Source organism: Dermacentor andersoni, chromosome 10 (assembly GCF_023375885.2).
Source record: "Dermacentor andersoni chromosome 10, qqDerAnde1_hic_scaffold, whole genome shotgun sequence".
NCBI classification, from domain to species: domain Eukaryota; kingdom Metazoa; phylum Arthropoda; class Arachnida; order Ixodida; family Ixodidae; genus Dermacentor; species Dermacentor andersoni.
In genome coordinates, this window is record NC_092823.1 from 3,946,691 (window position 1) to 3,974,570 (window position 27,880).

General features: G+C 44.5%; 1 protein-coding gene across 2 annotated transcripts in view; it reads left to right on the forward strand.

The window, feature by feature from the left end:
* LOC126519694 (protein O-mannosyl-transferase TMTC1-like) overlaps positions 1-27,880 on the forward strand; it is a 110,238-nt gene that overhangs the window by 23,577 nt on the left and 58,781 nt on the right. For both annotated transcript variants that reach the window (XM_050169054.3, XM_055065340.2), the window contains exon 2: positions 25,119-25,296. In XM_050169054.3, the coding sequence (XP_050025011.3) occupies positions 25,119-25,296 (178 nt within the window). The remainder of the gene's footprint in view (positions 1-25,118; positions 25,297-27,880) is intronic.

A 27,880-nucleotide genomic window follows, 5' to 3' on the forward strand; every position in this document is an offset into this window, starting at 1 on the left:
CGACTTTCTAAGTGTCGCCATACTATGCCTTGAAGCACTGGCTTCGGTCTCTCGGGAATAACGCTACCAAATTCAAAGCGACCACTCAACCGCCCCGACGTGCACGGACTTGTTCCATCTTGAACCAACCGCCGCCAGCCACATGCCTAACCCCTCGCTGGCGTAAAATATTTTCTAACATCACAGACGCAGGTTTACGCTCTTTTATCTCTCTCAGGAGCCCTAGATAATGGCGTCAGCTAGAATTCATAGCATTGATACATGAATATTGCGTGTTTCTAGTGGCCGATGCACGTGGGTGCCCCGACGAAGACGACGAACCCTCTTTGGCTCTCGAGCTGTCTGCTGAACTGGCCAGCGCTGCAGTTGCCCTTTGTAAATATACTTTATAAATAGCCTCCAGTCTTAATCCTTTGTTCGCGTAACAATATTTTCTCTCTCTCTCTCTCTCTCTCTCTCTCTCACCTTTCTTCGTTTCACAGCGTATAATCTGCATTGCAGTGTTCCATATCCTTCCCATTTATTTTACTTTTTTTGACTGGCAAGAAAACACTTCCATTGGCGTGTGATAGCGTAAGCACTTATACGCAGTGTATTTTATTTATTTCTGGGCAAGACACTTCAAAGTTTAATTATGTTGCATACTTCTCTTGCTCGGTTCCACCGATGAGCAGCGGCGATACATATCGGCTTGCAAGAAAGCAACCGAAATAGCAGTTCTTTTGTGTTTATTACTTTGCGGACAATTTTTGTGTTCAAAACGTGCTTCATCGAAGAAATTATATTTCGGCTATTGCTAAACAGCTGGACTCGTTTAAATAAGATGTCACTATACACTACTTTAGTGACCACTCTGAGGCACCAGTGCAAAGCTGTATTTCGTGGCCTACTGCAAGTGCATAGCGTTTCGCTGTGCAATAAAACATTAAAAAAGGGTTTTTTTTTTTTTGCCTCTATAGGAGATATTCGAAATTCTGCAAGTACGCTTCTCCACGCATCTCATTTAATCTGCACTCGACGGAAACAAATCGGGAGCGCATGGATGGGTGCCGCGATCTTTGCACGATCCCTTTTTGTACTGCACCCCCCCCCCCCCTCTTCGCTGTTTACTAACCTGTAACCTTGGCTAAGTGGTGTCGTCAGCGGGAGGTCGACCATCGACGAGGTACGGAGAACGTAACAGTGTGGGGCAGCGTACTTCCGGTATATCGCATATTCCGCTTCATTTTCCCCTGCCGATAAGCGACATACTGATATTTCGCTTTCGTGACTAACTAAGCAGGTGATGTTGTCTAGCAAAGCCGTTTCCTTCAACGTTCCAACACTTCCCTCAGTTCAGTCCTCTTCCTCCACAACAGCCAGGCCGCTTTGGTATCAATAAAAAGGCTTTACTTTGGTGCCAGCAGTGAATTCAGCGCACAAATACGTAGGGGACGCAGAAATGTGGCTACAGGACAGCGTTTAACCAATTGAGTAAAATGTGTTCCTCTTGAAGGGAATTTTTAAGGCTATTGAAAGTGATGTTTCGATCTGGCTGGCAAATTTCTCGCGAGATTCTCGCAAAATTTAATTTCTGTCTAAAAAAGAATGTAGCACGAAGTGGAAAATTTTTAATCCGCTATAAGCGGCATTCATTAGCATATCTAAAGTCCGCAAATACAGCATAGTTCTTAAGAATCAATATCAAAGGATAAATGCTTGGTTGGTGTTCCCGAAGCGTCATATAATTCGGTGGTATAACGCAGAATGTGATGCAAAGATTGATAATTTTATAAGATACTCAACCAGATAAGTCTGTATAATTGTGGATTTACAGGGATGGGGAAGTCGTCGTAATCTTCAGAACCGCAAACAGCTCAAATTTCCCCAAGAAACTGCTCTAAAATAAAGAGCTGCATTATTATTGCTGTGGTACTCACGATACACTTCTCATAGAAAAAAGTTTTTTTCAAATCGTTTCACCATTTGGCAATTGAGAGCCTCTTCGATCCACCTCTCATGTGCAAAGGAATAGGAAGGATCTGAGGCAAGCCTTGCTCGTAAACATGCCCTCACTGTATCACATCGACCAGGCCACCAGTCTACCACATGCATATCCGCGTTTAGCGGGGAATAAAAATATATCCTTTCAGATCGGCACAGCTTACCGAGCTTGCATGCGACATTCGCCGCGCTCTGCCATTACGATATTCCGAAGCGCAACTGCATCCCTTGAATTTACATTGGCATTGATGAATTCACGCCGCATAACTCGTGCCGCTGTGTGTGCCAACCGGTGACCCGCGATCCCCGAGCCCAGCCGTTATTTGTGGCAACCGGTGACCCGCGATCCCCGAGTCCACCTGGCACGCGTCGGTGCTGGCTGTATGAAGTATAACGCTACTGTAACCCCATGTGCGAGATTCTTGCGTATGTGGCGCCAACTGCGTGTTTTGATGCGAAAAAATTAGCACACGCTCTTAAGTTTCAATGCAGACAGCCGAAGCACTGTACGATAAGTTTATCGATTTAGTTTGGCGTGCGACCGTTTAATGCGTATGCGTTGCGATTACAACGAGCGCAGAAGGTCACTCACAAATACAAAGTAAGACACTCTATATACTTGTCCATAGCCTTGTTTTAGACAGTTTTACTTACTTTCGTGTTTGCATTTTTAGCTACGTCAGCTCTGCACAATGTCTATACAAGCGTGTTGGCAGGTTGGCCTATATACATCGTTCGGCGTTGATCCATCGACTTATCAGGGGGTAGTTTGCAGGAGAATGAGCAAGAGTGAGGAAAGGTAGGAAAGTCGAGCAGACTCACGTCTAGTTAGTTACACTACACACGGGTTAGGAGGTAAAGACAAGAAACCAAACAAGAAAATGGGAAGGCGGAAGGCACTAGCACTCAGAATACGTGGGATGGCCCATCATGCCTACAATCCCACACTGAGGGAGTCGAGTAACAAAAAGAAATTGAAGTAACACCCGCATTGTTATGTAAGCGTTCGAAGTGTTGGGCTAAAGATAGGTCAAAGATACTTGGTTGGGTATTTGTAGGATGTTTGCATACATATAAGCTGACAAAAAGTTAATAGTCGTTTGTCCACGGATTGTTTAAAAATGCTGTTTGGACTTCTTGCAAAAAGAAAAGTTTTCTGAAGTTTCCATATACTAGACGTTTACCCTTCGTTCCATGTTAGGCCAATTAAGTAAGCGGAAAAGTTTTGTATATATATTCCTCGTATTTTCTAGAACCTATAATGAACGAGAGTAACCTTTTGATACCTTATTTATTTAAACGCGGGACGAAATTTCAAACTGAGGTTTATTTGGCTTTTGCCCGTGTATTAAGAAAAAAAAACGCACGGTAAAACTTCATTGCAACGTTGTGTTTGTCAAAGTCAATACCTCACTAATTCGTGACACTTGGCATTTGGCCCACCTTCTGCGAACGCTGAAATTTTGTTCAGGTGGCCACGTACTTATAGAATGTGTGGATTTTCTCTTCTGAAATCCTTATTTAAATAACTCGTAATTTCATTCTTGCTGGCTCAAGTACTGAGGGAACTTGAAGAAATCTTTCTTGTATTTTCTCAAAGATATGAACACTGCACATGCAGCATGTGAACACCGTGTGTTCTTTGCAGCTACGACGTTTGCAGGCGTCTTTTACAAGTGGGGAGTGCCGCACTCTTTCATCCTCACGTTCGCAGTTGCAACTACCTTGAAGGGATCCCACCTCTTTCGCACTGGGAATTTTTTTATGAACGATGAGAACCTACCGTTCTGCTTTGCAGCAGTGTGTTTTTCCTGTCTTACAACACGCAGATTCGTAAAAAATTCGGGAATAGTCAACTGGATTCTTCATCGTCTCCCGCTCGGGCAGATCCTTGGCACTGCCGCATCCCACACGTTTCAAGCAAGGCGTGTTTTCGCCCACTCCATCTCTTCAGTTGCTAAGAGGCACGCGGTCGGAAAAACTGCACTTTTTCCTTCCCTCTCGGTAGCTGGTTGTGTCGCCTGTTGGAGATGTCGCGACTTCAAGTCTGTACGCATAGTTCTCGTCGCCGTCCTCGTCATTGAGACTCCAGTCGTCACTATTGATTTCCAGTAGGAGACGTGTATTCAGCCGACCTGATCCCTAAAAAAAAGATGTGCACTTTTGTGCATCCAGTACATCAAACGAGCCCATGACCTTCAATTTGTTGAAACCCTTCTCGCTCAGACCCTCCGAGTGAGTGCGCGAGCTCACCGCGGCTTTCCCCCTCCTCTCCCTCCCCTCCCTCTCTGTATCTTATCTTTCTATTCCCTCTTTCCCGTCCCCCAGAGTAGGGTAGCGAACCGGATGCATTTCTGGTTAACATCCCTGCTTTCTCTCTTTATTTCCTCCTCCTTTTCCTCCTCCTCCTGCTACTCCCGCTCATGCACTTATGCTCAAAGATTTGAAAAGCACAAGAGCGTGACACACAGTCACACAATCGGTGCTTCATTATGGCAGAATTAATAAAATTGAGGGTTAAAAGCTCCGCCAGCATCTAGACAAGAGTCGCAAATGGTCGGCCTGCTCACCTCATTTCACCAATCCTGCTAGCTTACGTTCGCATTGTATTTGTTTACTTACAATATCTCGACAACGCAAAAGCCTGGCATCCGATTAAACAAATATACACCAGTCGAAAGGTCTAACACGATTACCGTGAAGACCAAAGTTATCGTCATACATTAAGAGGCACTGCTCTCGGCATGTCGTAAATTTCTGTAAGCTGACGAAAACACAAAACATCTTACATTCAATTCGCACAACCAATTGATTTAGTCCTATAGTGACAGCTTGTTTTCGCGACGAGGACGTTACCACAGCGACGATAGAAACTTTTGCTGTACAAATTACTCAAAGGGATGACGAAAGTTATTGCCGCCCTTTGCGGACATAAACTGACGCCTTCTTTCTAATCAAATATTTGTGAGAAGCGATGTCCCCAAGTAAATACTCTCTGGCGCATCGTCCAAATAGTTCCTGTTCCAGTGAAATTCTACAAAGGTCTAGAAGCGTTCCGAAGAGAAGAAAGCGACAAGAACAACAAACAAACACTATTCAAATATATTCGACTTCCACTTTGCTTTTTGCCGTTATAGCTTGCGCCCCACGCGACTTAATAGAAAATCGATAGATGAAAAATCATGGCGCGGTGCTCAGCGCGTATTTTTGGAACAGTGAGGTCTTTGTTTTTCATTTTATTTCTCTTAGCATGCCTTGTTACCTCGCCTGTTTGTTTTTCGCTCCGCTTCGCGTTTCGGCGCCCTCTCGAAAAGTCGATGCTGACATTTTTGACGATGGGTGCTGCTTCCAGAGTGAAATATCCGAGTGCAGTTGTATCCGCGCTTTCTTACGCTGTAATGTCCTGGTACTTGACTGATGGTGAGCCCCGTTGCGTTGACGACGTTGGGACGCCCCTTAATGCTTCCGAGTAGGACGATCGGCTTTAGATCCCTTATCGTAAGTCAGCAGCTGATGGGCGGCAAAAGAATCAACAGCAGCGGAAGGCGCTTTCATCGCGAATGCTAGCGGAAGCCGCTGTACTCAATGGAATGAGAGCGCCAGGCATTACCCGAGACGTTATCAACTTCCGTACTTGAAAGAAGCTTGAAGATGTTCAGTTGTGAAGATTATCGCTACTGCCAATCCGTTGTACTGAGGTATCACTCGTATACGGAATTTTCCTCTACTCCTGCTGAAGCGGTCGTGCAGACATTTCGGATACTTCATAGCTCGTAAAGTCGACGGATAAACTCAGGTGCGGTAATTTAGTAGTTGAGCTCTACGTGCTGCTGATGGACGCCATATAAGAGGTCTTGCTGGATTTCCGATATGACCTGTGCCTCGATATTACCATTACTATATAACGACATATTGTTATTGTTACTGTTATGACCATTACTGTTACGAGCATTACTGTTATGACCACGTATAACTACGTCGTCAGAACAGGCACCTACTATAATTTAGACGCCATAAACGAGACTACAGAAGGTGCTATATGTTCAGAGGCACTAATATTTTTTATCCCTTTACAAACGGCGCTATAATCTTCGCTCCCTAGCTAGTCTATCATTTCCTACGTACGCTGCCTGATGAGCCTCCCCCCGCCCTTTTTTCTCCCGGTGTTTTAAAGCAGAAATTTTTAGCGCCAAATGAGTGCTTTAAGAGCAGCACGTAAACATCGTGTGGCAACTGGCAAATCTATTGATAATTAAAACCATGTCGACGTAGCTAGATGTCAGCCGTGAGTGCAGACGTCGAAATAGAGGTTTAAGTAATGTTAGGTATACAGAATATAAAATTCCATGGTTAGGATGGGAAGCAGACGAAAGTGAAGCACGGTTTTCAAATAAGCCAAATGTCAGTAAGAGTGTAAAGAGATAGTTGGCTTAATAATAGTAGCCAAATTTGTTTTCCAAAGGATTGATCCAAAAATACTGTTCTATATCCGAGTAACGGACAGCCGTTCTTTTGAAACAGTAGTACACAGATTACGTCTAGGCGCTACGTATGCAAATCTTGTATCGTGTTTTTTAAAATTAGGTGCGGGTTTTCATTTGTTTACAGGACTGTGTGTGTCTTTTAGTGTTTTGTTTTTGTTTTTAGTTTTGCTTACCCTGCGAATAGTACCAGTCGGGGTGTCAGTAATGCCTCAACGTCTCCACTTATTTCGTATCACCATAAAGAATTTACACATAACGATGTTCGCGTAGAACGTTTTATATTAAGAAACAAATTTGTCAAAGGCATTTTCCGAATGTCAATTATAGCAATTGCTATACATACTGATTTAATGGGTGCACTGTAACAAAAAAATGATGACTGAAAAAGTAATTGTATATAATAACAAGAATATTTAACGGCAGTTAAAGTCGCTGTTCAAATGCCTCCATTGAGCAACGCAGGTACTTCTGCATTCATTCATATATCAATATGCAAAAAGCAATCTATGAAATGACTGAAATAAGAATATGTACAATGAACAGAACACAGGAAACTGGGAAACATACAGGCTTAATCTTGTACATACATGTACGATTTACTAGTTATCATAGGGAGAACGAGATTTTATTCAGTTAAGTAAATTTCGTGTAAGGCAACATGCCCAACGTAAAAAGCGACAGTGTAAAGCATCCGAACTGCATCTGTTCTTTATGTTCTTCTGCTCTACACTTAGCAAAGGGCTTGACGGTTAGCCTGTCATCGGGCGTTGGTGGAATTATATATGTTGGCATTCCCATTTCTTTATTTCTTTCGGCGACGTTCGCGATCCTAAGGAAGCTGTAGAGAACGTCAGAAGAGGAAGAGAAAGCCACTGTAGCGCGGAAAAACATACAAAAAGGACAGAAGACAGGACATCACCGGTGCTATACTGACAAATCATTGCATTAAATTTATTTATTTATTTATTTATTTATTGTACCGTAGGGCTGAAAATATTAGAGATGGAAGCGGTTACGACAAATGATCAAAAATACACCAACCAAAATATAATGAGTTAGAAGTTCTGATCACATAACTTGAGCTAATAGTTCACAACACACTGCGTAAGTAATTTAAGGAGGCATGATATGTGCACAAGAGTAGTTGGCTGTATTGGAAAAGAAAACTGCGGTGCATCAATCTTTTGGAGTAAATGGGCGAGTTTAATGCGATTAGCAATCTATCTATGATGTATCTGTAATCGGTGGTGATATATTAAGGCGTTAGCATTCTTAAAGGTACTTAACACACTTCGCGGGGGCTATATGTTTATCTACTTATCTACTTATGTGTGTATTCATATAACCATTCTTCCGCCTACCAGGATCACTGCGTAATCATTGGTCGAATAGGGAGGGCATCGGGCCGATTTACTGAGAAACATTACAGTCCCTCGCCATTACATGGATTGACGAACTTCACGTAGGCTTCAGCGAGCACTTCCAACGTCTCTCTCTCTCTCTCTATCTCTCTGTGTATGTGTGTGTTCGCTTATTTCTCCCTGTTCATTCACCTTATTCATCCATTGAAACTCATTTCTTCATAATGCGTCAATCTAATCCTCTTGGTATGCGTGGAACTTTTTCCACAGAACACGCGTACGTTGTGATACTTATCATTATCTTAGCCCCATTAGGAAAGCCCTGTGAAATGACCTTATTGATGCAGTGCAGTTTAAAGAAACGACGCTACGCATTGCTTTCTTTATACTAATTGGTGTATTCATTAAACAAGCTGAGCCTCTTCAAGTCGAAGTGAAAGATTCTTTTATCAAGAAGACCGCTACATTCTAAGACCATCATACTCCAAGTGCCGAATTTCTCTAGTAGTCACATAAATTTGAATTTACGTTTAATGTACACTCTGTGAATTTCGATATTAAAAGAAAATAAAAGAAATTGTTCGGTCTTCTCCTTCGCTGCCACATGAACGATTCAGGTTCCGGACCGTGTACTTGGCCCCGGGGATCATCAGCACAGCTCTCAAAGAGACTTCACTAAAACGGCCATCGTATATTCCTAGTACCGCCAAGAGTACGTCTGCAAATTCCTGCGCTTGACTGTATCGATCGAAAAAGAAGCGCGGTGCTCCAAATGCGACTACACCGCACCAGAGAACGTCTGTCAACAAACCAGCACTACGCCCAATGCAATTACTTCGAAAGAATTTTGTGACCGTAACGAGGTAGAGCAAACAGGGTTGGACAGCACAGCCGCCACAAACACGGGTCTTTTGAAAGAGCGCGCATACGCGTACGTAGCCTGCAGAGTAGTTCCTCTCGCTCTGTGCATAGATGCGCGTTCTTGGCGTTTCAATTCACGCGTCACGTACCGTTTTTATCGTAACGTACACTTTGAGATGCTTCGGGAAAACATCGCGTTTGCGTTTAGCATTCGCAATCCATTCTCGTCAGATGTATGTCGTCGCAACTTCGGAGCTGCGACCACATTGTTGTCCGACTGTTTGCGCACGCTAGTGGCCGACCGGTTGCGTTTCTCTCTGTCTGTGTGTTCGCTCGGCCACCGTACAGGGCTCCATTTGCAATTCCTGTCACGACACGAACCTTTGTCTGCGCAGTTCGCCCCGCGCTCTCTGCTACTCACTACCGCCACTCCCGAGGAGACGGAACGAAAGCAAGCGAGAGAAATAAAAGGAAATGAAACTACGAGAAGCAGTGGAACCTTCTCTGTTGAAAACAGACCCGTGCGGCCATACGTGCTAATGCTCGCCGACTATGCATGGACACAAATTGCGGACGTAGATATGACAAAACGTGCATTGAAATGATTTGCGCATTTACAAAGCTGCTGCTGCTTTGAGGCTGCTATCTTGCTCCATGTATCTTACGTATGTCCTCTGCAAGACTGTGTTTGCTTTGTCGTATACTGACAGACCAGAGGCGTCTGCCAACGCTTTTACGATTGCATTGTCATTGAAATGAACTGGCAGCAAATCTATCTTTATTGTAAATGTTTTGTTTTTACTGCAAAATCTGATTTTCACTAGGTCTCCTGGAGGCTTCCATTCCATGCAAAATACGGACATTGCGGCGCCATGCTTGCCCGCTTTGGCTCAAACGGCTAGCCATCGCTGACCCACGTCCATCCTTTATAATAAGTGCATGGGGCTGTACACTTTCGCTACCTTTCCTCTCATGCTGGAAGCAAACGTCAGGCATTGTCTTTGTGGTCGTAGGTCGTTTTTGCGCTGCTGGCGAAGTCCGAGATGGCGGCCCGATTCGGGAGTAGTGCAGTCTACAGTTCCCATGTACATGTGCCGCTAAGTACGCACAATTGGATAAGCCATATAATGCCATTAGGTATGTGCTGTCAAGGTCACGCCATCGTCGTCTCGGTCGTTGTGACGCAATCGTCGTAATAGTGTCGACGCGTCACGCCATAAGTGTCATCGTCGTCATATAGACGTCATCGGATTATCGTCATGGAGTTGTCGTCACGCCGTCTTCGTCAGCCCATTTTCGTCATGCAATCGCCGCTATACAGGAGGGGGAGGAGGAGGGGGAGGGGCACGGCACACTAAATGTGTGTCCTTGCTTTCTTTTTCTGGCACCCAGATGCTTATGCCTTTTGTACAACTATAATGCAAGCTGCGCAGCAGTCAGGATGAACATAAAGAACGCGCAGAGCTCATGCGTTTCATTTTCAATAACGAATAAAAAATAAAACACGTGGCTGCAAGTTCTATTTCTTTGTATTTGTTTCCATCAAAAATGGGACTCAAGACACGCGAGTTTATGCTTGCTAGATTTCTTATTACACCGAATTCTTGCAGGCTCGAGTCCGGCATTATAAGATTATTCTTGAAAACTGAGAACATAGCGATGTCCGCTCCTTGGTAAGGAAAAGTGGGTGACGTGGACGTAATTGCGCCCAATATCTCATTCATGTCATGGAGGGTGTCTGATAATGTCTATCCCAGTCAATAATTGCTCCTAGACGTAGAAAAAATAAGAAATAAAGGACTTATAATTGTAACAAACTGGCACATTAGGCTATTTTGTTGGGATTCAATATTGAAGACAGGTGTGGTGCTAAGAAGAATAGACGGAAAAGAAGGCGCAGAAACCCACGCGTGCTGACGCATAACTGAAGATTTATCTTGAGATATGTCATGTCTACAAATAAACGAAACTAAGTGGTGAAGGTGGTACCTTACTGTGTGCGTTGAAATATGTTTAAATGTACCTTCAGTCAGGAGTCAGCGCTTGCATCTGCCCGTCTTCTGTGTCGTCCTTGCTAGCAGCCCTGTCAACTGCTGTTAAGGTTAACCTAAATGAAGTTACGTGGGGCCCGCAGGGGCGGGCCCCACGTAACTAGGGGACGACAGAACCCCCACGGGAGGGCTCAGCTTCAGAAGCGAGAGTACAAAAGAGGAGGGGGAGAGTGGTCATTCTCTCCCTATTCTACGAGGGGTTCACCGCCTCCACAGACATCGGGCCCTTCGCGGCGTTGTCCGGGCACACTACCAACCAAGACTCTCCCTCGTGTTCCGATGCATCTGGCAAGGGGAAGACCCTGCACGAACGTCCGGTAGGGTGCCCCTAAATCATGCCAGTTTTCGCACTTGTGTTCTTAATTTGGTTCTTTTTTTATCGTATTGCGGAGGCTTTTGTTAGTTCCCATGTTACGCAATGCGGACGTGAAAGCTACACGGCCTCGAAATTTCAATTCGCCCCTTACGGCGAAAACGCTGAGTAACAGGCAGTGGGGAGTGTTGGCTCCCTAGCTAAGATCTATAGAGCCACAGAGCTCTTATCGATCAAGCCCAGCGAACCCTAGAGAGCAATGGAGCCCTAAACTGAGGCCCCCACCCACCGCCCAGTACTTCTTAGAGAAATAAAGTTTGCACTGCTATACTACTACTACGACGACCGCTGTTTAGGTCGGGGGTTCCTCACTCCGCGACCTTGTCCACGTGGCGGTGCGCATATTTTGCCGAGTTGTCAGGCGTGATGGTGTTCGTCACCATCACTAAAATTCGAAAACCACCCGTGTACTAAGATTTAGGTCGACGTTAAAGAACCCCAGGTGGTCCAAATTATTCGGGAGCATTATTCGGGAGCAAATTATTCGCAAGAGCCCTCGTAATCAAATCGTGATTTTGACGCGTGAAACCCCAATAATTTTAGTTAGCCCTGCGACCGACATTCACGCATACAGAAGACGGTATGCTTGTGTTCGCTGCACAAGTTTACTGCGGCGCCTGGAAAAAGACACCATAGGATAACGACTTTAAATCAAAATAAGATTTCGCGTCCTTGCGCGGGTCACGGGCTTGCTTGTGCGCGCATTTCGCCATGCTGGCGTAAACTAGGCGATAGGGTGCGCCTTGCCTTCCCGTGCTGCGTGTCTGCTAGTAACAGCATAACAGTGGCGCTTACGACCTTTCGGGGCCTGTAATTTGAGTCCACTCGGTTCAGTTTCCCCACGGAAAGTGCGCAGAGGTCAACTCGTGCCCAGAAATGTGTTTCGGTTGCGAAAGAAAGGCAAGCAGAAAGCGTCAGGGCTGGCCCGTCGACTTCGTAAGTTGCGCAGCGATTGTTACGTTATAGGAAATAAACCAGACTGCACCGAACTTCACGGTTTTTGTGTCCTTTGCTTTTCACGCACATGAATGAGCCGCATTCGAGTATTTGCGACCGTTAAAAAAAGAAAGCACATAACAGGAGTGTGCAGAAGCAGGCCTGCGCACGCCTCAATGGCTCACTTGAATTTGTTCTTTCATTTCGCGCATTGTGTGGGTGCTTGAACAGCTATAGTTCCGCGATGCTCACGCTCAGCTACACGAGAAGCATTTCAATCGTTGAAACAGAACTTGTGCCCCCTTCAGCGACGTCGTACTTGGATACGCGAATTATTGTGCGGGCTCTATTGACTGCGAGGTAGAAAAATAAGAAAGCGCTGGCAACTGGCTGCACACGCGATATAAAATGAAACACTTAGACCTCGTGCACCCTACACTAGTCCAATAATTGTATATGTTGCCGAGTGTGTCCGTAGTTGGTGTGAAATGCTGCTCATGCATGTTTCGTGACAGCCTTGCGTAAGCACGTGGGAGCTATAGCATTTACTGCGCGCAACGTGCAAGATATAGAAAAGAACTTTATTTTACCCGTATCGATCGCGACATCTTAAGAGCCCACGGCGGTCCAGATGACAATACAGGGTGAAAATATAGCACAATGTGTCATGGTAACACGCTGCCCAAATATGACACTCGTCCTTAAAAAATAAACTATTTCAGCGCACTAGATATCGTGTAGTAGCATTCGTGCAGTGCCTGAAGCTCTAGAAAGACGCCTATATTTAAGCACATATCGAAAAAAAAGAAAAAAAGAAACTAGGCCAACCGCACGATGTTGCAACTCCAACTTCGTTGAAGCAGGTGGTGCCCCAGGCTGTTCTCGCTAAATTATCTGCGTGGTAAATATATGTGATCTGAAATGTGATTGCATTAAAAAGGACACAATTACGGGCGCTCAGAGAGACAAGATGGCTGCAGCCTTTTCTTTCGGAATTGCAAACGCGCTGGGACCCGCTACCACCCGCGATGTTCCAGCAGACCCAGCACTGTCGTCATCGTAATCGTAATCATCATCGTCATAAGAAAAAATGGCGGCCGCCTACAGGTGCTGGAAGTACTGGTATGTACAGCCTGCAAACGGCACTCCGCAGTGAAGCAGCAATGAAATGCTTTAATGAATGCGTCAATACATTGTTTCATATCTATGCATGGCGGTAGCCAATAAAGAAAGAAGAAGCCAGAGTTCACTATATACTCACTTTAGCTTAGCTTTTTCGTGTTTGTTTGTTTGTCTGTTTGATAGCTGTGTAAACACGTAGCGAAGGCTGGTTACGTACTGGCGTTGCAGGTAGCAAGAGATTTGGTTATGCAAGCCAGAGGCTTATTGACATGCGGTCTTCGTAACGTGCGAATCCTAAATGGTAGGAATGTGACCATGACCGGGATGACGTAACGATCCTATGAGGCTACCACTCTTTTTTGTGCTTGATCAATGGTCATAGTGACGCTCCGCCTGCTTATCAACTGGATCAGCAAGCATGATTGATGGATGATAAAAACAACGTTGAAATCCGCGCAATGAATCACTATATACATTGTAACTGCACCGGGTATCATAAGCTTTCTGTACCAGTGCTCTTCCTTGTTCCACTTTGTCATTGATCCGAAGGTGAATCCGCTCACAATATCACCGCAATAAGCTTGTCGTAAACAGTTAACGATTTCAAAGAAATCGAAACACACTGATATTTCCGCGTGAAACTAGCGAAGTCGCGTGATAGCAACGCTTATATTTCACCCGTATATATTTCTTTTTATTGTTTGCCTTCACGAAACATTTATTTGAGTTTTCTTTGCATGGAATTTCACGTCACATTTTAGGCTCTTTTGCAATGGCAATCCGTATTAATTTATGAGATCCCGTCTACACAGTCCCTGGCGCGCTAAACAAATCGCTCGTCTTGCCCCAAAGAAAACAAAAAAAGCTTCATTGCGTTATTTTTTTTTTTTTTAGAATGGGGGGCGGGAATCTTACCGCCGGGCTATTGCGCAGAGAGGCTACCAAGTAGCGACCCATTCATCCTCTCCCCTCGCTGTCCTCACACGAGGGGACGGGGACGTGCTGCGACCATTTCCTTGTCTCGCTTGTCACGTGCCGTCCGCCTCCGACACGCGCACGCACGCACGCACGCACGCACGCACACGCACACACACACACACACACACACACACACACACACACACACACACACACACACACACACACACACACACACACACACACACACACACACACACACACACACACACACACTCTGGCACGGACAAGTTAGTGCTCAGCGCGTAAAGCCCTCGCTCAAAACTCTGGGATAGCATGGCGCATGGGATATCAACAATTGCGTGCAGCGCACAGGATGCTGGCGACATTGTGCCATAGTATTACGATGGAAAGTATGAATTTGTGTGTGTGTGTGTGTGTGTGTGTGTGTGTGTGTGTGTGCGTGTGTGTGTTTTTCATTAGTGCAAGAAGCGCGTGCTCGACTATATGTGCGCTCGGTGTTTCACTAGCCCAACGGGGAGAGCAAAACAACAAAAAAGCACTCGGCGCGCACGCACACAACGAAACCAACGTCACGTTGTTCGAATAACTTGTCGTGGTTCACGATTTGTTGCCGTTCACTAACGCAATCTATTGCGATATTTAATGCCAAAAATAGCAATTACGCCACAGTCGTCAAAAGAAAACAACAAAAATGCTAGAAATTAGCGGCAATGTTTTTGTGATTACATAAACATGCTTTATAGGGTCATGCAATATTGTGTATTCTCTATTCTCGGTTGCTGAGGCGCTAGATATTATACCATATTTCAGCCCATTTCGAATACTTTTTGTTTGCTTACTTCTGGCTTGTGTTACGACTGTAACACCACATATTTCGCTCATTGGATTCCATCTCGAGTTTATAGATCTGGTTCTGTCATTGCTTATTATAGATATTATATCCGAGTGTGAGTGCATAGCCTTATTTATACTGCATAGATTTGTTAACCTCATTTCTGTCTTTATTCTGTCAGTATTGTACCAAGTTGTTGATTTAGTGACTTGGAATCAGTCCCCGTAGAATTGCCACCGTGACCGAAGTTATGAAATATAAAGAAGTTTTGGTAGTGCCATTGCAACGAAACATGAAAAATATATACCACCGTCTCCAGCTGAGCACAACTTCTGGTTTATGAGCCAAATGGCTATACGTGTATTTTATTTCCCGTTCATCACATTTCGTGGAGCTTCTGAAGCTTGTGTTTATATAGATTGCATAGGTAAATGTGGCTAAAGCAGAAAAAAGAGCTAGCTTAGAGTCTGCATGCTGTGGTTTGCAAACACATTCCATTTTACGTATACTTGCTGCGTTCATTTGTCACCTACTCTCTGTGGTGCCTTTGAAGAATGGCGAGCCACTACAAGTGTAAGAGTTGGAGCCCGGAAGTCAAAACCGTAGCACATCCTCAATGCCAATTGAGGCCAGAGGCATAGCGTTCCTATTTTCCTGATCGTGATGGAAGGGGGGGGAGGGGGGCGGATCAACCGAGACGGCACCGGCTGGCGGGGCGGGCACGGGGGGGGGGGGGGGGGGGCAGGAGTCTTTGGTGCATTGTATGTATTGTGGTGTTACTTGCCGAAAGTTCGTACCGACGCACACCTCTGAAGGAAGTCTAATAAATATTGCCACCATTTCTGATTCCACAGACTTAGATTAGTCGATCGAGGGGAATCACTCATTTGTGGCAGTTCGGTGGATAATGCAAAAAACGAAGGAACTGCGCGTCTACTGCAGCTGACGTCTTCCTCGAGAAGCAGGGTGGTCGCAAGAGCCCTCGTGATCTGTGGGACACGCTGTGTCTTTTGGGACGAAGGCGCTGACTCCAACGGTTGGTATGAAATGCTGAGCTCAGACGTTGCCCATTGGCATTGTTTTCTTTTGGTTTGCCTATCTCCACATTTATCGTAACTCTTTCTGCATTTAGCTTCATTTGTCTATCTGTCTTCCTTACTTTCTTTCTTTTTATATTGATGCCCTAACTTTCCACCGGAGAACTACTGCTTCCGTGCTCGTCCGAGTGCAATTGTGACATTATTTCCTGCCCCTCTTATTTTCTTTTTTTGTTTGTATCACGGGTTACTGTTCTGTCCATAAACGCTGACTGTGTCCGGTGGGGTGTCACGTTGCACGATTTGGAAGGATATGTCAGCTCACGTGTATGTGTTGAAGCAGGAGCATTGTTGGTTTTCTTTGTACTTTCAGTTGCTCGCAGAGCGATTCTTCGGGTGGTATTCTGCAACCCGTTATTTAGATAGATGGCAATTTTTTTGATTTGCCCGTTTAACTGTATGAAAAATAACAATCATGCAATCGCCATTCATAAAGCCGTCATTGTTGATTAGTCTTAGCAGCATTGCTGCGTAAGACAAATGTTCAATGTGGAACAGTCATCCGCATTTTCTTAGATCATTTTTGAACACCATTAAAGCATTTTCTGAACTGTCTTTCAGTGTAACAGTACTAAAGAAACTTTGAAAGCATGTTTAGCGCCACCGCTCCGGTAACGCGGACTCTAACACGGATCATAATTGTAGTTGACTTCACTGGCAAACGGCAATTGTCTACCCAGAGAAAGGCAGCTCTTTAGACATCGCTGTGCAAGGTCCCAAACAGAATCGATATCGACCGTTTTCGGTGCCGTGGTGGTCTGTTGTGTGGCCCACAGTGTCTCCGTCTTCACTTCGGCTTACGTTTTTTTTTTCTTCTGTAACCCTGGAAGTAATGTACACAAACCTAGCGAGCTAGTCGCTTGTGTCGCATTATGGGGAGGGGGCGCATAAAACAGAAAAAAATAAAAACGAGAACGAACTGATGAGGGGAAACTATAAATATACCCTGCAGGTCCGGGGCATGTGAAGTGCTCGGAGGTCAGCCTTCGATATGGGCCCCGTCGTCATTTATAACAAGTGCCCGGGGATTAATCGATGCCCTCGGAGCGCACATCTACACCATCCCAGGAGGCGTTCCTCCCCTCTCTCCTGTCCCTGTCCCCCGCTACTCGAAGGAGCGCGATAGGCTTTTAAGCGCCAAGGATCCGCACAACTGAGCGCCTCTCAGGAGTGCGAGAAGGTGGAGAATGTGAGTAGGAAAGGAGGAGTCCTTCAGCCTCGAAATATTAAAGATCGAGAATTTCACAAAAGCAATGATGTTCAATAGGTTAAAATAACTAAAGAAAGTAAACACATTCCAAGGATGACTAAAGCGTTTAAAGAACGCCGTAGGGTAAGAAATTTCTGATAGGAACACCTGAATTTTCGAGCAATGATTTGGCATAATAAGCATGCTCTTTCTATACTAAATTACACCAAGAACTTTGGAAAAAAAAAGAAAAAATGGCAATCACTAGGTTCATAGGTACAAAAACCACTATATTTAATAAGCTATTAGCGCATGGCTGCATCGATTATTGCAATTCGTTGCCACTGCTTAGCTAACGAAATAATGCAATTGAAGTTTTTTGTTCCTAAATTCTTTACTGCGTTACCGAGAGCATGATGTCATTTGAAATCAAGGGGCGTTGACGAACACGCTAGTAGAGTGCATATGACCAGTAATCTCTCGGCAGTGCTGTTTTAGGCCTAGATAGCAGACCCATAATGATATATGCAAGAGCAAAACTAACATGTATGATAGAGCAGTTCAGATGGCCTTTCTGGAGTTATATTTTTTAGAACTTTAAAAGTAGCAATCTTTTATCGTGCGGGAAATGTATAGAGATGGGGCTCAATAATATTCGCACGTCTGGCTCACGCAGAACGCCCGCTATTCCCAGAGTAGAGACAACCAGATACTGACTGTGCAGTTCTATTCTTGGCGCCAGCCACTCTAGGGACGCAGGAAGTGCTCGCAACTCCTTTGAGTGGAAGATGTCTGAGACTACGCTTCAGAGGGCTCGTAGGTCCCAGTGGTGTGTGTGCGCTTGATTAAGCACAATCCGAGAAAACTGAATCCGAAGCCCCTAAAATGGGGTAAAGTGAGGCATACAGTTGTGTCCTCGTCAAAGAATTTACCAGCGCTTGACTGTTTTTAACAAAGTAATATAGCACTATGCCACTCTACACCATCCAACACAGCGCTTGACGCCATCCTTTACAACTAATTCACGCAGGTCTTGTAACTACGTTGAAAATGATATCATCGCGCCTCGGTGCTGTTAGGAAATGCCAGTTGCGCTCGAGTTTTAAACGGATTGTAGTAAGGTACGCCGGCAACCATATAAAGTTGGCAACACTGAGTGCATTAGATTTTACTCCCATATAGATCACGCATCTCTTCGCACGCGCTGTTTATTGTTTTTACTGTATTAGTAAGCTCATAACATTGGTTCCAGGTAAATAGGTGCTGAAGAGCTAAAACAAAAAAAGAAAGAAACACCTGAATTTTCAAGTACTTTGATGTACTAGGAGCAAAAGAAAAATAATGCCTTTTTTTTCTTGCGCTAGTTCTGCTACTGTTTGCTGTTTTCCTTATCATGCTCCAAATGGGAGACAACAGCGCCGTCAAGCCTTTGGAGATGTTGTTGCTGATGCTGTCGCATTCAAAATTACCACGTAAATGGGTTTTTATGGGTCTTAAAGTGTGACTGGGGAGACATTATAAGTGAATGTTGTGGTACAACCGTTTTGTACCACACAACAGTTGTGTTGTGTAGCCAACACGCAAAGCTTGCAGACTGGAACACAATTGCCTGCGATATACATTGCATAGTTGGCGTCAGCCCGCAAAAGATCAGTGTGAATCGCCCGCCAAGGTGTAACAAGTAAGCATGAGTGAGGATTGTGTGAAATATCGCCTTTAAACTTTATGGAATTGTAATGCCCATAAAGCTTCTATAACCTGTTAACTATTCCAAACTGCAGTTTTTGGCACATTCCTTGCTATATCACAAGAGGTGTACTACAGCCCAAAGCGTATACTGGTACCATCCTTCTAAAAAGTTCTAGTACGTCTCAACGACAATCCAGCACTGCCGGCCTACAGGGTACTCAAACCATAAGGGAATGTAGGCACTAGTGAGCTACGCACGTTCAAGGGACATATTTAAACAACCAACACTCTCCCGCATCTTTTTTCGCACGGGTGCTTTCGTTGTGTCTTTTCTATCCATTTTCCTGTATGACTGCACACGTTCCCCGGTGTAGGGTAGCAAATCACATGTTTACCAACCGATATACCTATCGTTCTTTCTCATATCCATGTCTCTTCCTTCAGGCATTTTTGAAGACCCATTCGTAATATTATAATTTTGATGTATAATTGTTGTCCACCATATGCTGGCTTCGTTACCACACTGACCTCACCAAAATATGAAACAGTTTTTGCATAATGCACCTTCAGGAGCGACATGAACTACCACATGTAACAAATGAAACTATTGTGAACGCATCACTCAGGAGTTGTTTCAGCACCTACTATTTCAAACGAACTGAACAAGAAGTGGGTCGAAGAAACTGTATTTCGACATTTATCAACATTTCTCTTTTACTCTTATTCATCCAAGCATGAAATGTAAAGAGGCTAAAGACAGGCGCTAACAAATACGGTGAAAGCGGGAAATGAACCGAGGAACCGAAACGGGAAAGGGGCGATCGGTTGCTTCCCGCGCGTCATTTATTTCCTTGATTCTTTCAACGTAATAATGGACGTCCTTGCATCCTAGTTTGCATGTTCTGGAAATAGGCTTACATTCAGAGCGTACAATCATCGAGAAAACGATTCTTCTACGAAGTTCTGCTTTGGCATTATTTTCTATGCGGCTCTCCTATCTCCAACATAGAAGAGGTTCGAGCTAAAGGAAGTGTCGTTTCCAGTCAACAGCACAGCAGCGTCACCCGGTTGCCAATATACCTTGCGTTTGCATTACATTGTTTCATAGCGTATAGTAGGGACCGTGTTTCTTTTTTTTTTACTATTTTAGGTTGCTCTCTTACGGCTGTTTGAACGACGCTTTCGATCTTGAGTCTCTTTCTCGTGTTACGCAGTTAGAAAGAAATATGAAATAAGCCTTCTGCAATGGATGCAGGAAAAAAAAGACGGCCCTGGCTTATACAGAGGGACCCTCTGTTTTTTCTGCTTTCTGACACTCTCGGTGAGTCAGCACTCGAATTTGCGACATCTGTTCTTTTGAGCGAGGAAGATTTGCAGCAGACGCATTCGCTGCTCGAGTGCTTTTGAGGGGGCTGAGACTCGACAAAAAGAACATGTAAATACATAGCAGAAACTACGGGGAGTCTGGCCTCCGCTGATAGCGCATGAACGACGTAGAGTACGAAGAGAGATCTCCACTCAAAAGATAAAAAACATCTTCTGCAGGGAGCATAATTCTCCGAAAAAAGAAAGGACGGTTTCTTTGAGCAGGCCGGTCTTTAAATACGTGAGTTAAAAGACGTGAAATATTAACGCGGAAAAATAAAACGTATACGTAGTGAAGAGGGCAGTGGTATACATATAAAGCAGGAGTTACCGGTCTTTTTCTTGCAGCTGACTTTCGTCACTGCGGCCCCGTTACGATTCGACAGAAAGGCGTAGTTGCGAGGCAGTCGTAAATTTTTTTCTCTACATTGTGAGTCTATACAGAGCACATGTTTCCCCATTCAGGGCTTCAAGAATGACTGGGAAAAAATAGCAAAAATATTTTTCGGCGTGAATCGCTAAGACAAAGCAAGAGAGAGAGAGTTAAACGGGGTGGGAAAGGCAGGGTGGTCAACCGGAGAAGATTCTCGTTTGCTACCTTGCACTGGGGAAAGGGTAAGGGGAAATTAAAGGCGAAAACAAGTGCGGGGAAAACACGAAGACAACAAGAATAAACCGAGGAAGTTAGGAACGCCCAAGAGAGCTTGAGTCTCTCTAATAGGCCACTCAAAGGCAAAAATTTCAAGAGTGCCTCCCCTGTCTTGTGGTGTGACGACTGTACAGTTCGGCGTTCCAGGACTGTCTACTCCGAAAGCGGCCGACTCTCAAGAAGCGCCGCGCGTTCGTGTGTGACTGCCTGTGTACGCTGTATCGGGGACAATGACAAAGAACGTGTTCGATAGTTTCCTCGTTGCCGCAGTGGTCACACGCAGCACTATCTTCCCTTTTGATGCAGAAAGCAAAGGATCTTGTAAAAGCGACACTAAGCCGCAGTCGGCAAAGAACCGTTGTCTTGGGTTGGAAAGAGAAACTGAGTGGGAAGGCACAACAGGGGCAAGGTCAATAATACAATAAGTGCCCTGTTCTTTTCAGAAAATTAATACTTTCTAAGTATCCCCTGCCGCAGGTGGCACTATTCTAATCTTTGAGCTGGGCCACTAGAAGAGATGGATATTACCTGCTTGAGAAATTGCATTTCACAATTGACTAATCGACAAAATCCCATTATAGCTTTTAAAAACATTAGTCTAAGGCCCGCACACCTCTAATTGAACACTTAAACGGTCTTCAATAGTTGCGTGACCACTCCGTGCCGTTTTAAATGGCTCCTATGAATTTTTTTAGCGGATTTAGATGTTTGCTACATAAATAAATTAGCTCTTATTCAGCGTATGGTGTCGTTTCTTTTATGTACCTTCGCTTGGTCCTTGTCCATAGCGCTGATCCTGGCTGTTAGAGTATACCAGCTACCCGATGACTCAGCGCAACATGTACTTCGTCGGACCTCAGGCACATATCACACTGTAACAATATGGATTCAGTTTTAACCTTGTTCCCCACATGTTTCCCATCAACGTGGAACAAAATACCCCCGAAAATATTTATTTTCTATTTGAATGCGCAAAACACATCGGTACAAAGCCGATCATTGAAATGAAAAAAAAAGAAAACGTATTTTCACGGAACATCTCGTAATTTGTAATGGCAGCTATACAGTCATACATGCATTTATTTTGCCATAGGTCACGTGTCGGATATGACTGCAGCCAGAGATCTTGCATCGGTCGGTCTCCTCTCACCAGGGATTCAACGAGAACACCCAGTCGCGTGACAAACTTCTTTTTCCTCTTCCTGTGTTCCGGCTACAAAACTAAAAATGACGCTTTCCCTCTCATCAAGTGTAGGATTAAGACAATCAGCCAGCAGCTTTTGTACTCAATAGCGATACTCTGCAGGCTAAAAGATATTTTTTCTGGTATGTTGCCTTTAGGCAGCACTTGTCCATGAAAGGCTAAGTGCGTGTCACATACGTGGAGCAAGCGTCCTTGAGTGCCAGCTCTTTCTCCGGTCGGCGTTCTTACCACTGTTACTCTTTATCACTCTGATCATAGTTTAAGTAAAACGAACATTATAATCTCCTCCCACATTGGTTTCATGAACTAAGTGAAAGATATTTGTAAAAGTGTTCCACTTATTTGAACTTATGTAGAAAGAGACGAGCGTCGAGTCTAGCTCAGCTCCTGCTGGTCGACTGTTGAAATTACGCATTTGATTTTGAGCAACAAGGTGGAATTGCATACCAATGCACATTGTGGATATATATTCTGGGAATGCATTTGATTTTCACACTGGAGTTTAGCGAGAATCAGATGCGTTCACGTGTGGCACAGGTGCCAAATCTGGCTGACACGGTTTGAGTGTATTTCGTCTCCCCATAGAGTGCCGCCCAAATTTAGAGAGAAACATGAAACAGCTTGTTGGATAAATTTTACTGCTTCGAAGGCCAAAGAGGACGCCTTAAATATAGCGTCGACAATAATTGAAATTATCAGAAAATGCTGGCACTTATCCGCACGCAGCTGGCATTCTCCTATCACAAAGTTATCAGCATATGTATGCAGTACGCTAACGAAAGAGGAAAGTGAGATATTCAACTCACCCTCAAATATGGTTTCTGGTCTGTAAGGGCCATGTATGTCGCTTTCTATTGCGTGAATTTTAAATAGAGAGAGAGAGAGAGACAGAGCGAGAGAGAGAGTTGCGTGGGCACACAACAGCCGAGGAGCTTTTTCCTAAATTACTTCACATTTATGCGGCCATATTATCGAGCACCGCACAACAATATTCGCTGCGCTGTTATTTCCCATACGGAAACGTTTAGCACAAGCTTCACACGACTACAAAGACAGGAAGGTTAATTGGCAGTCGCTGCAAAATTTGTGGCTTGGATTTTGCGCAAATGCACAAGGGGCAGCAAGATCCGATACTCCTAGGGCTTGCTTTTCTCTATTTTTTTTTCTGCGTAAACGTAGCATGAATTCCACAAGACAGAGGTTTGATTAGTGGCTGGCTGAATGAGATGTGAATCGGATTCTTCATCACTTCACCAGGAAGACCACTGCAGTTTCGTTAAACTTCATATCAGTATTGTAAGAAACCACGAACCTCAACGACATGTCATAGAGTGGTTTATGCTCTGGAAAACAAGGCTTGATGGAAGTGAATGCCGACACTGGCTGGAAGCCTTGCAAAGGTGCCGTCATCATCACCCTATACGCATGTGCGTGCGTTCCCATCGAGTTTTGTAGAATTCCGTATTTACAATCCTATACTGCACTCGCTATGAGAGAGAAAAAAATTGATGCCTGCAAGTCTCATCGTAGTAAACAACTGCTGGGGAAGTGTTGCACAATTTTGCAAACTGCGCCACCCGACTAGTCTTGAAGACAACAGTGGACCTTGCTTTGAAAGCACAGATGAATGCGATGCGGTGCGGACAGTGCGGGACCTTCCCATCAGAGGTAGCCGCGCCGTGTGCGTAATGGGGGTCGCCGTAATATAGGCCCTGTTTGCTTCCATGTCGTCAGGAATGAGGCGTGGGACTCCTCACTACTGAGCCTTGTTTTTACACCGGGCAATCGAAGTCCCTGATGCGCGTGGTTTATTAAAATGACGCTGCGCTTGATTTCATCGTGCCCGAAAATTCCCCGCACGTGCTCAACACAGCGTGCTCTTGCTGCAAGTAACAGCTGCTGATGTTGTTAGCTGCAGGTGGTTGGTGGACACGCCATTGCCTGCTTCGCGATAATCAGCTAGTAATAGTGAGCTGCGCTATAACGACGAAAAGGACGCGGTGCAATTATTTCCCTAACAAGTTTCTAATGTACGGGGCCTGTTTATACAGCTAGCGTTTGTTCGCGCCTTCTTGTAGCCTCGTCTACGCTTTCAGAGCCTATCACAAAATAACAATTTGTTATGGGTGACAGCCCGCGTTTTTCTGTCAGATGGTATCACTCGCGCACAAACACGGTAGAAAATAAATGCTAGAATGCATGGTGCTATAACAAGCGCGAAACTTCTGCGACAGTTTGCAGAATTGTAGGCCTTGGTAACTCCTGTTGAAAACCAGTTTGGCCTTGTTATATCAATCATACATACTACGACGTAGCGCTGACAAACGCGACCGTTCCTGCTCTCATGGACAAAGGTATACTGTTGAGTCACGCCTCTCTGCACACCATGCGCGAGGCTAAATATAGCTTCGTTTAAGTCAAGCGTGGCGCGATATGGGCGCTCGAGTCGCTCAACAACGGCAACGAACAAGGTAAAAACAAAGAACAACCTAAGGAAATAACAACGCAAACGAATATAATGGAAAACAAAGTTGCACGAGACAATCAGCCTAAGATAAATGCACTCCTTGTGAGTCTAAGCAGACACGCAAAATTTTTTAGGTTTCTTGGCACTTCCAAATTACATGATATACATCGCAGTAAAGAAACTGTGATAGTCTCATGCCAACTTCTTACGGCTTTCAAAAATTCATATACTGAAATAGCATGGCTGTACAAAGTGTGATGTCTTGCGCTCTAATATAATTAGTTTTCTTTTTGCCAAGCGAAATGTAGCCTACGCAAACAAAACCTGCTTTTCGCATCCAACGTGAGCACAGCTGCAATGACATGAGGGAAAGCTTCTTCATAAAAAGCAGCTGCAGTATCGCCGAATAGCATGTCACGACCATTTTTTTTTTTTACGGGAACGGTTGAAACAGTCGCGCGTTATGCGGTAAAGCTTTTCTTCTTATCAGCGTCTTCACCCTTTCTCTCACAGAGCCAACTACTACGCAAATGGACGCCAGGTGCGCGGCTACCACGTGGTCAACGTAGCTCTGCACTGCGCATGCTCAGTGCTGGTGGCCGTCGTCGCACGCTGCGTCATGCGGATAGGTTCCCTCCATGCGTGCTTCGCAGCGATGCTCTTCGCTGCACATCCTGTGCACACTGAGGCGGTAAGTGTTTGTGATTTTTTTTGTTAATTTTTAATTAGGCTGTAATCTATTTTCCCCAGTGCTGAGTGCTTCCCGGCTTCGCGAGTTAACTGCAAGTTGTGGTCTAGCACCACTTGTGATATTGTATGAAGGAGCCCCTTTGAAGCAAACAACTTTATCATGCATTAAGGAGAACTAAACAGTTATACTTGCCCTTGTTTGCAAACCGCTGAAAAACACCACTAACATTCGCATCATTTGTTATGCGCATAAGTGGCTTACACCGACTTTTCCAGGTCGCCCGCAAGACGTCCCGAAAATTAGCGGAATTAATTGTCTGATAGGCTCCAAGTTTCCTCCGTGCTGACATATCGCTTTGACAGAAAATATTTTGCGATGCTGAGTCAAAGCTGTAAAGAGTCAGGTACTCAATGAAGTAAGGAGCAATCGGGCAACCCGCCATAGATAAAGCTCTGTTGCATTGAAGAAGCACTAAAATTCCCCGGTTATAGTGCCGATAGGTCAAAGCTTGAGCATTGTGACGTGAACTTGTTAAACATTAACAGTCAGGCGTAATGTCGTGGTGCTGTTCAGTACAACATAACAGTGCCAACAGTCTCCACTGCGTTATGCGGACTAATTCCAAAATAGCATTTTCGCCGCTAGACCGCAATTTAAAATCGAAGTTTCAGCACGGAGCAAAGCGAGTTCATGTAACTTTACTACAGCGAGGCTCGGGGAGAGGGGGTTTACGCGACATCCTAAGATAGGTCGAGCGTGCCCAACTCTAGAGAGAATATCTCTCACCATCTTCCACTGCCCCGATAAGAGTAGATAACATCAAGCTATAAATCTCAAGCTCAAGACCAACTCTGATTTCGCTAATGAGGTACACGAAAACCACAGAAATTCATTTGAGACAACCTCTGCATCTAATAGAATAATATGTGTTGTATTTGAGAAAGCAGCAAATGCTGACTACTGCTTGAAAAAAATTTTGATTTGGGGCTTGAACTTTTTTTTCGTGAATTCCAGCATCTCGGCGAGTTTCAATAGATATGGAGCACGAAGCTGAAAACTCGTAAACCTGCACCAAAAACAGGCGTCACGGTTCTGTATATGCATCTGTTAGAGCACCTAGACCAGACAGATTTGCTGTATTCATCTACAGCTTACGTGAAAATAATGCCATGTTAACGATGGTTTCGCAGTAGTCTAGCTCACAGATTAGTGGTATATTTCACAGCAGTGTATCATACGTTTACTATAAAATTGTAAACTGAGCAAGCTGGTACGCATTTACCTTTCAGTTCATGCGGCGCTCACAACGATGAGGACAAAGAAATCCACTGGACATGGGCTGTCTCACAAAATGCGTGATCTCAGTTGTGAGACATTGCATGCCCGTTGTGTTTTTTCTTTTGTTCTTAGCGTGTGCCGCACGAACCGAAAGATGAATGCAACATTGTCCGGTTTAGATGCATAATTAGGTGAAATGTTTATTATTGTTTAGTTACAGAGTTTCGAGCGTTATATTTATTTCTTTATTTCTGTATTTCTTACAATCTTTTGAAAGTAAAAATGAGTGCCTCATTAAAGATATTCATCTTCTTTACCGTGTTTTTAACTTTTTCCTTTGAAATGCAATAAATATCATGAAAATTGGTGCAGTAATTCTCAACATCAACAAATAGAAAAAAAAAACATTTCTCTGCTTTCATTTATTTTGATAGGAGAACCTCGAGGTAAAACTTCCTGCTAATGCCGCCTTGTCTTGTTTGAAAGACGGACCTATTTCGGAGCAGAAGATCCAGGAGGCCGATACAATTGTATGCCGCCTGCGAGCAGCGTTAGGTGAATGTGAATTAAATCTTTGTGGGCTAACTCTGTGAACTTGTTTTTTTTTCTTGTGAATTTTGTCTGTCGGTCAAAATTGGTCAAAAGGATTTTCTTAAATGGCCCTTCACAAGGTCTGGCCATTTTGAGCTGACAAGCGCCGTGCATACAATGCGCGCTAACGATCGTGTCTGCTAAGTATTACGTTGCTATGCACCGCGGAAAGAGCTGCATTTCAAACTGAACGCCGTTTGCCTCCTCGCGGGCGCCGCACTCCAAACCGGAGAGCCGACGTATATCGCACAAGTGCGCCTAGGTACACGGCAGTGCTGTGACATCACTCATAGTGGCACGTGACTTTGAGAATCATTCGAGCCAACATCTGTTATTTGTTTGAGCTTTTGCTTCAATGGACGAAATAAAGTTTAGAGAAATAATAAAACCTACAAAGCGAACGTCTTCTTCTGTTTGTTTCACTTCGTACTGTAGCTAGAGAGATGTACTTCCGTATCGTCTGCTTGTTCCTATGTCGTGCAGTCGCGCGCGCAGACAACGAAACCATGTAATCTTCTGCCACGTTTTAGTGCTCGCTCAAGCTCTCCAATCCGCTTGTGTCTGCCTCAGTATTTGTGTAACACTGATTTATACCGCTAGTCAGGTATTACTATGGGTTCGCGGAACTGAAATATTGCTATCTCGGCTATTAATGAACCAATTTGAAAAATTGTTGCGAGAGAATGCTCCCTAGAGGGCACGTAACAACTTCCGG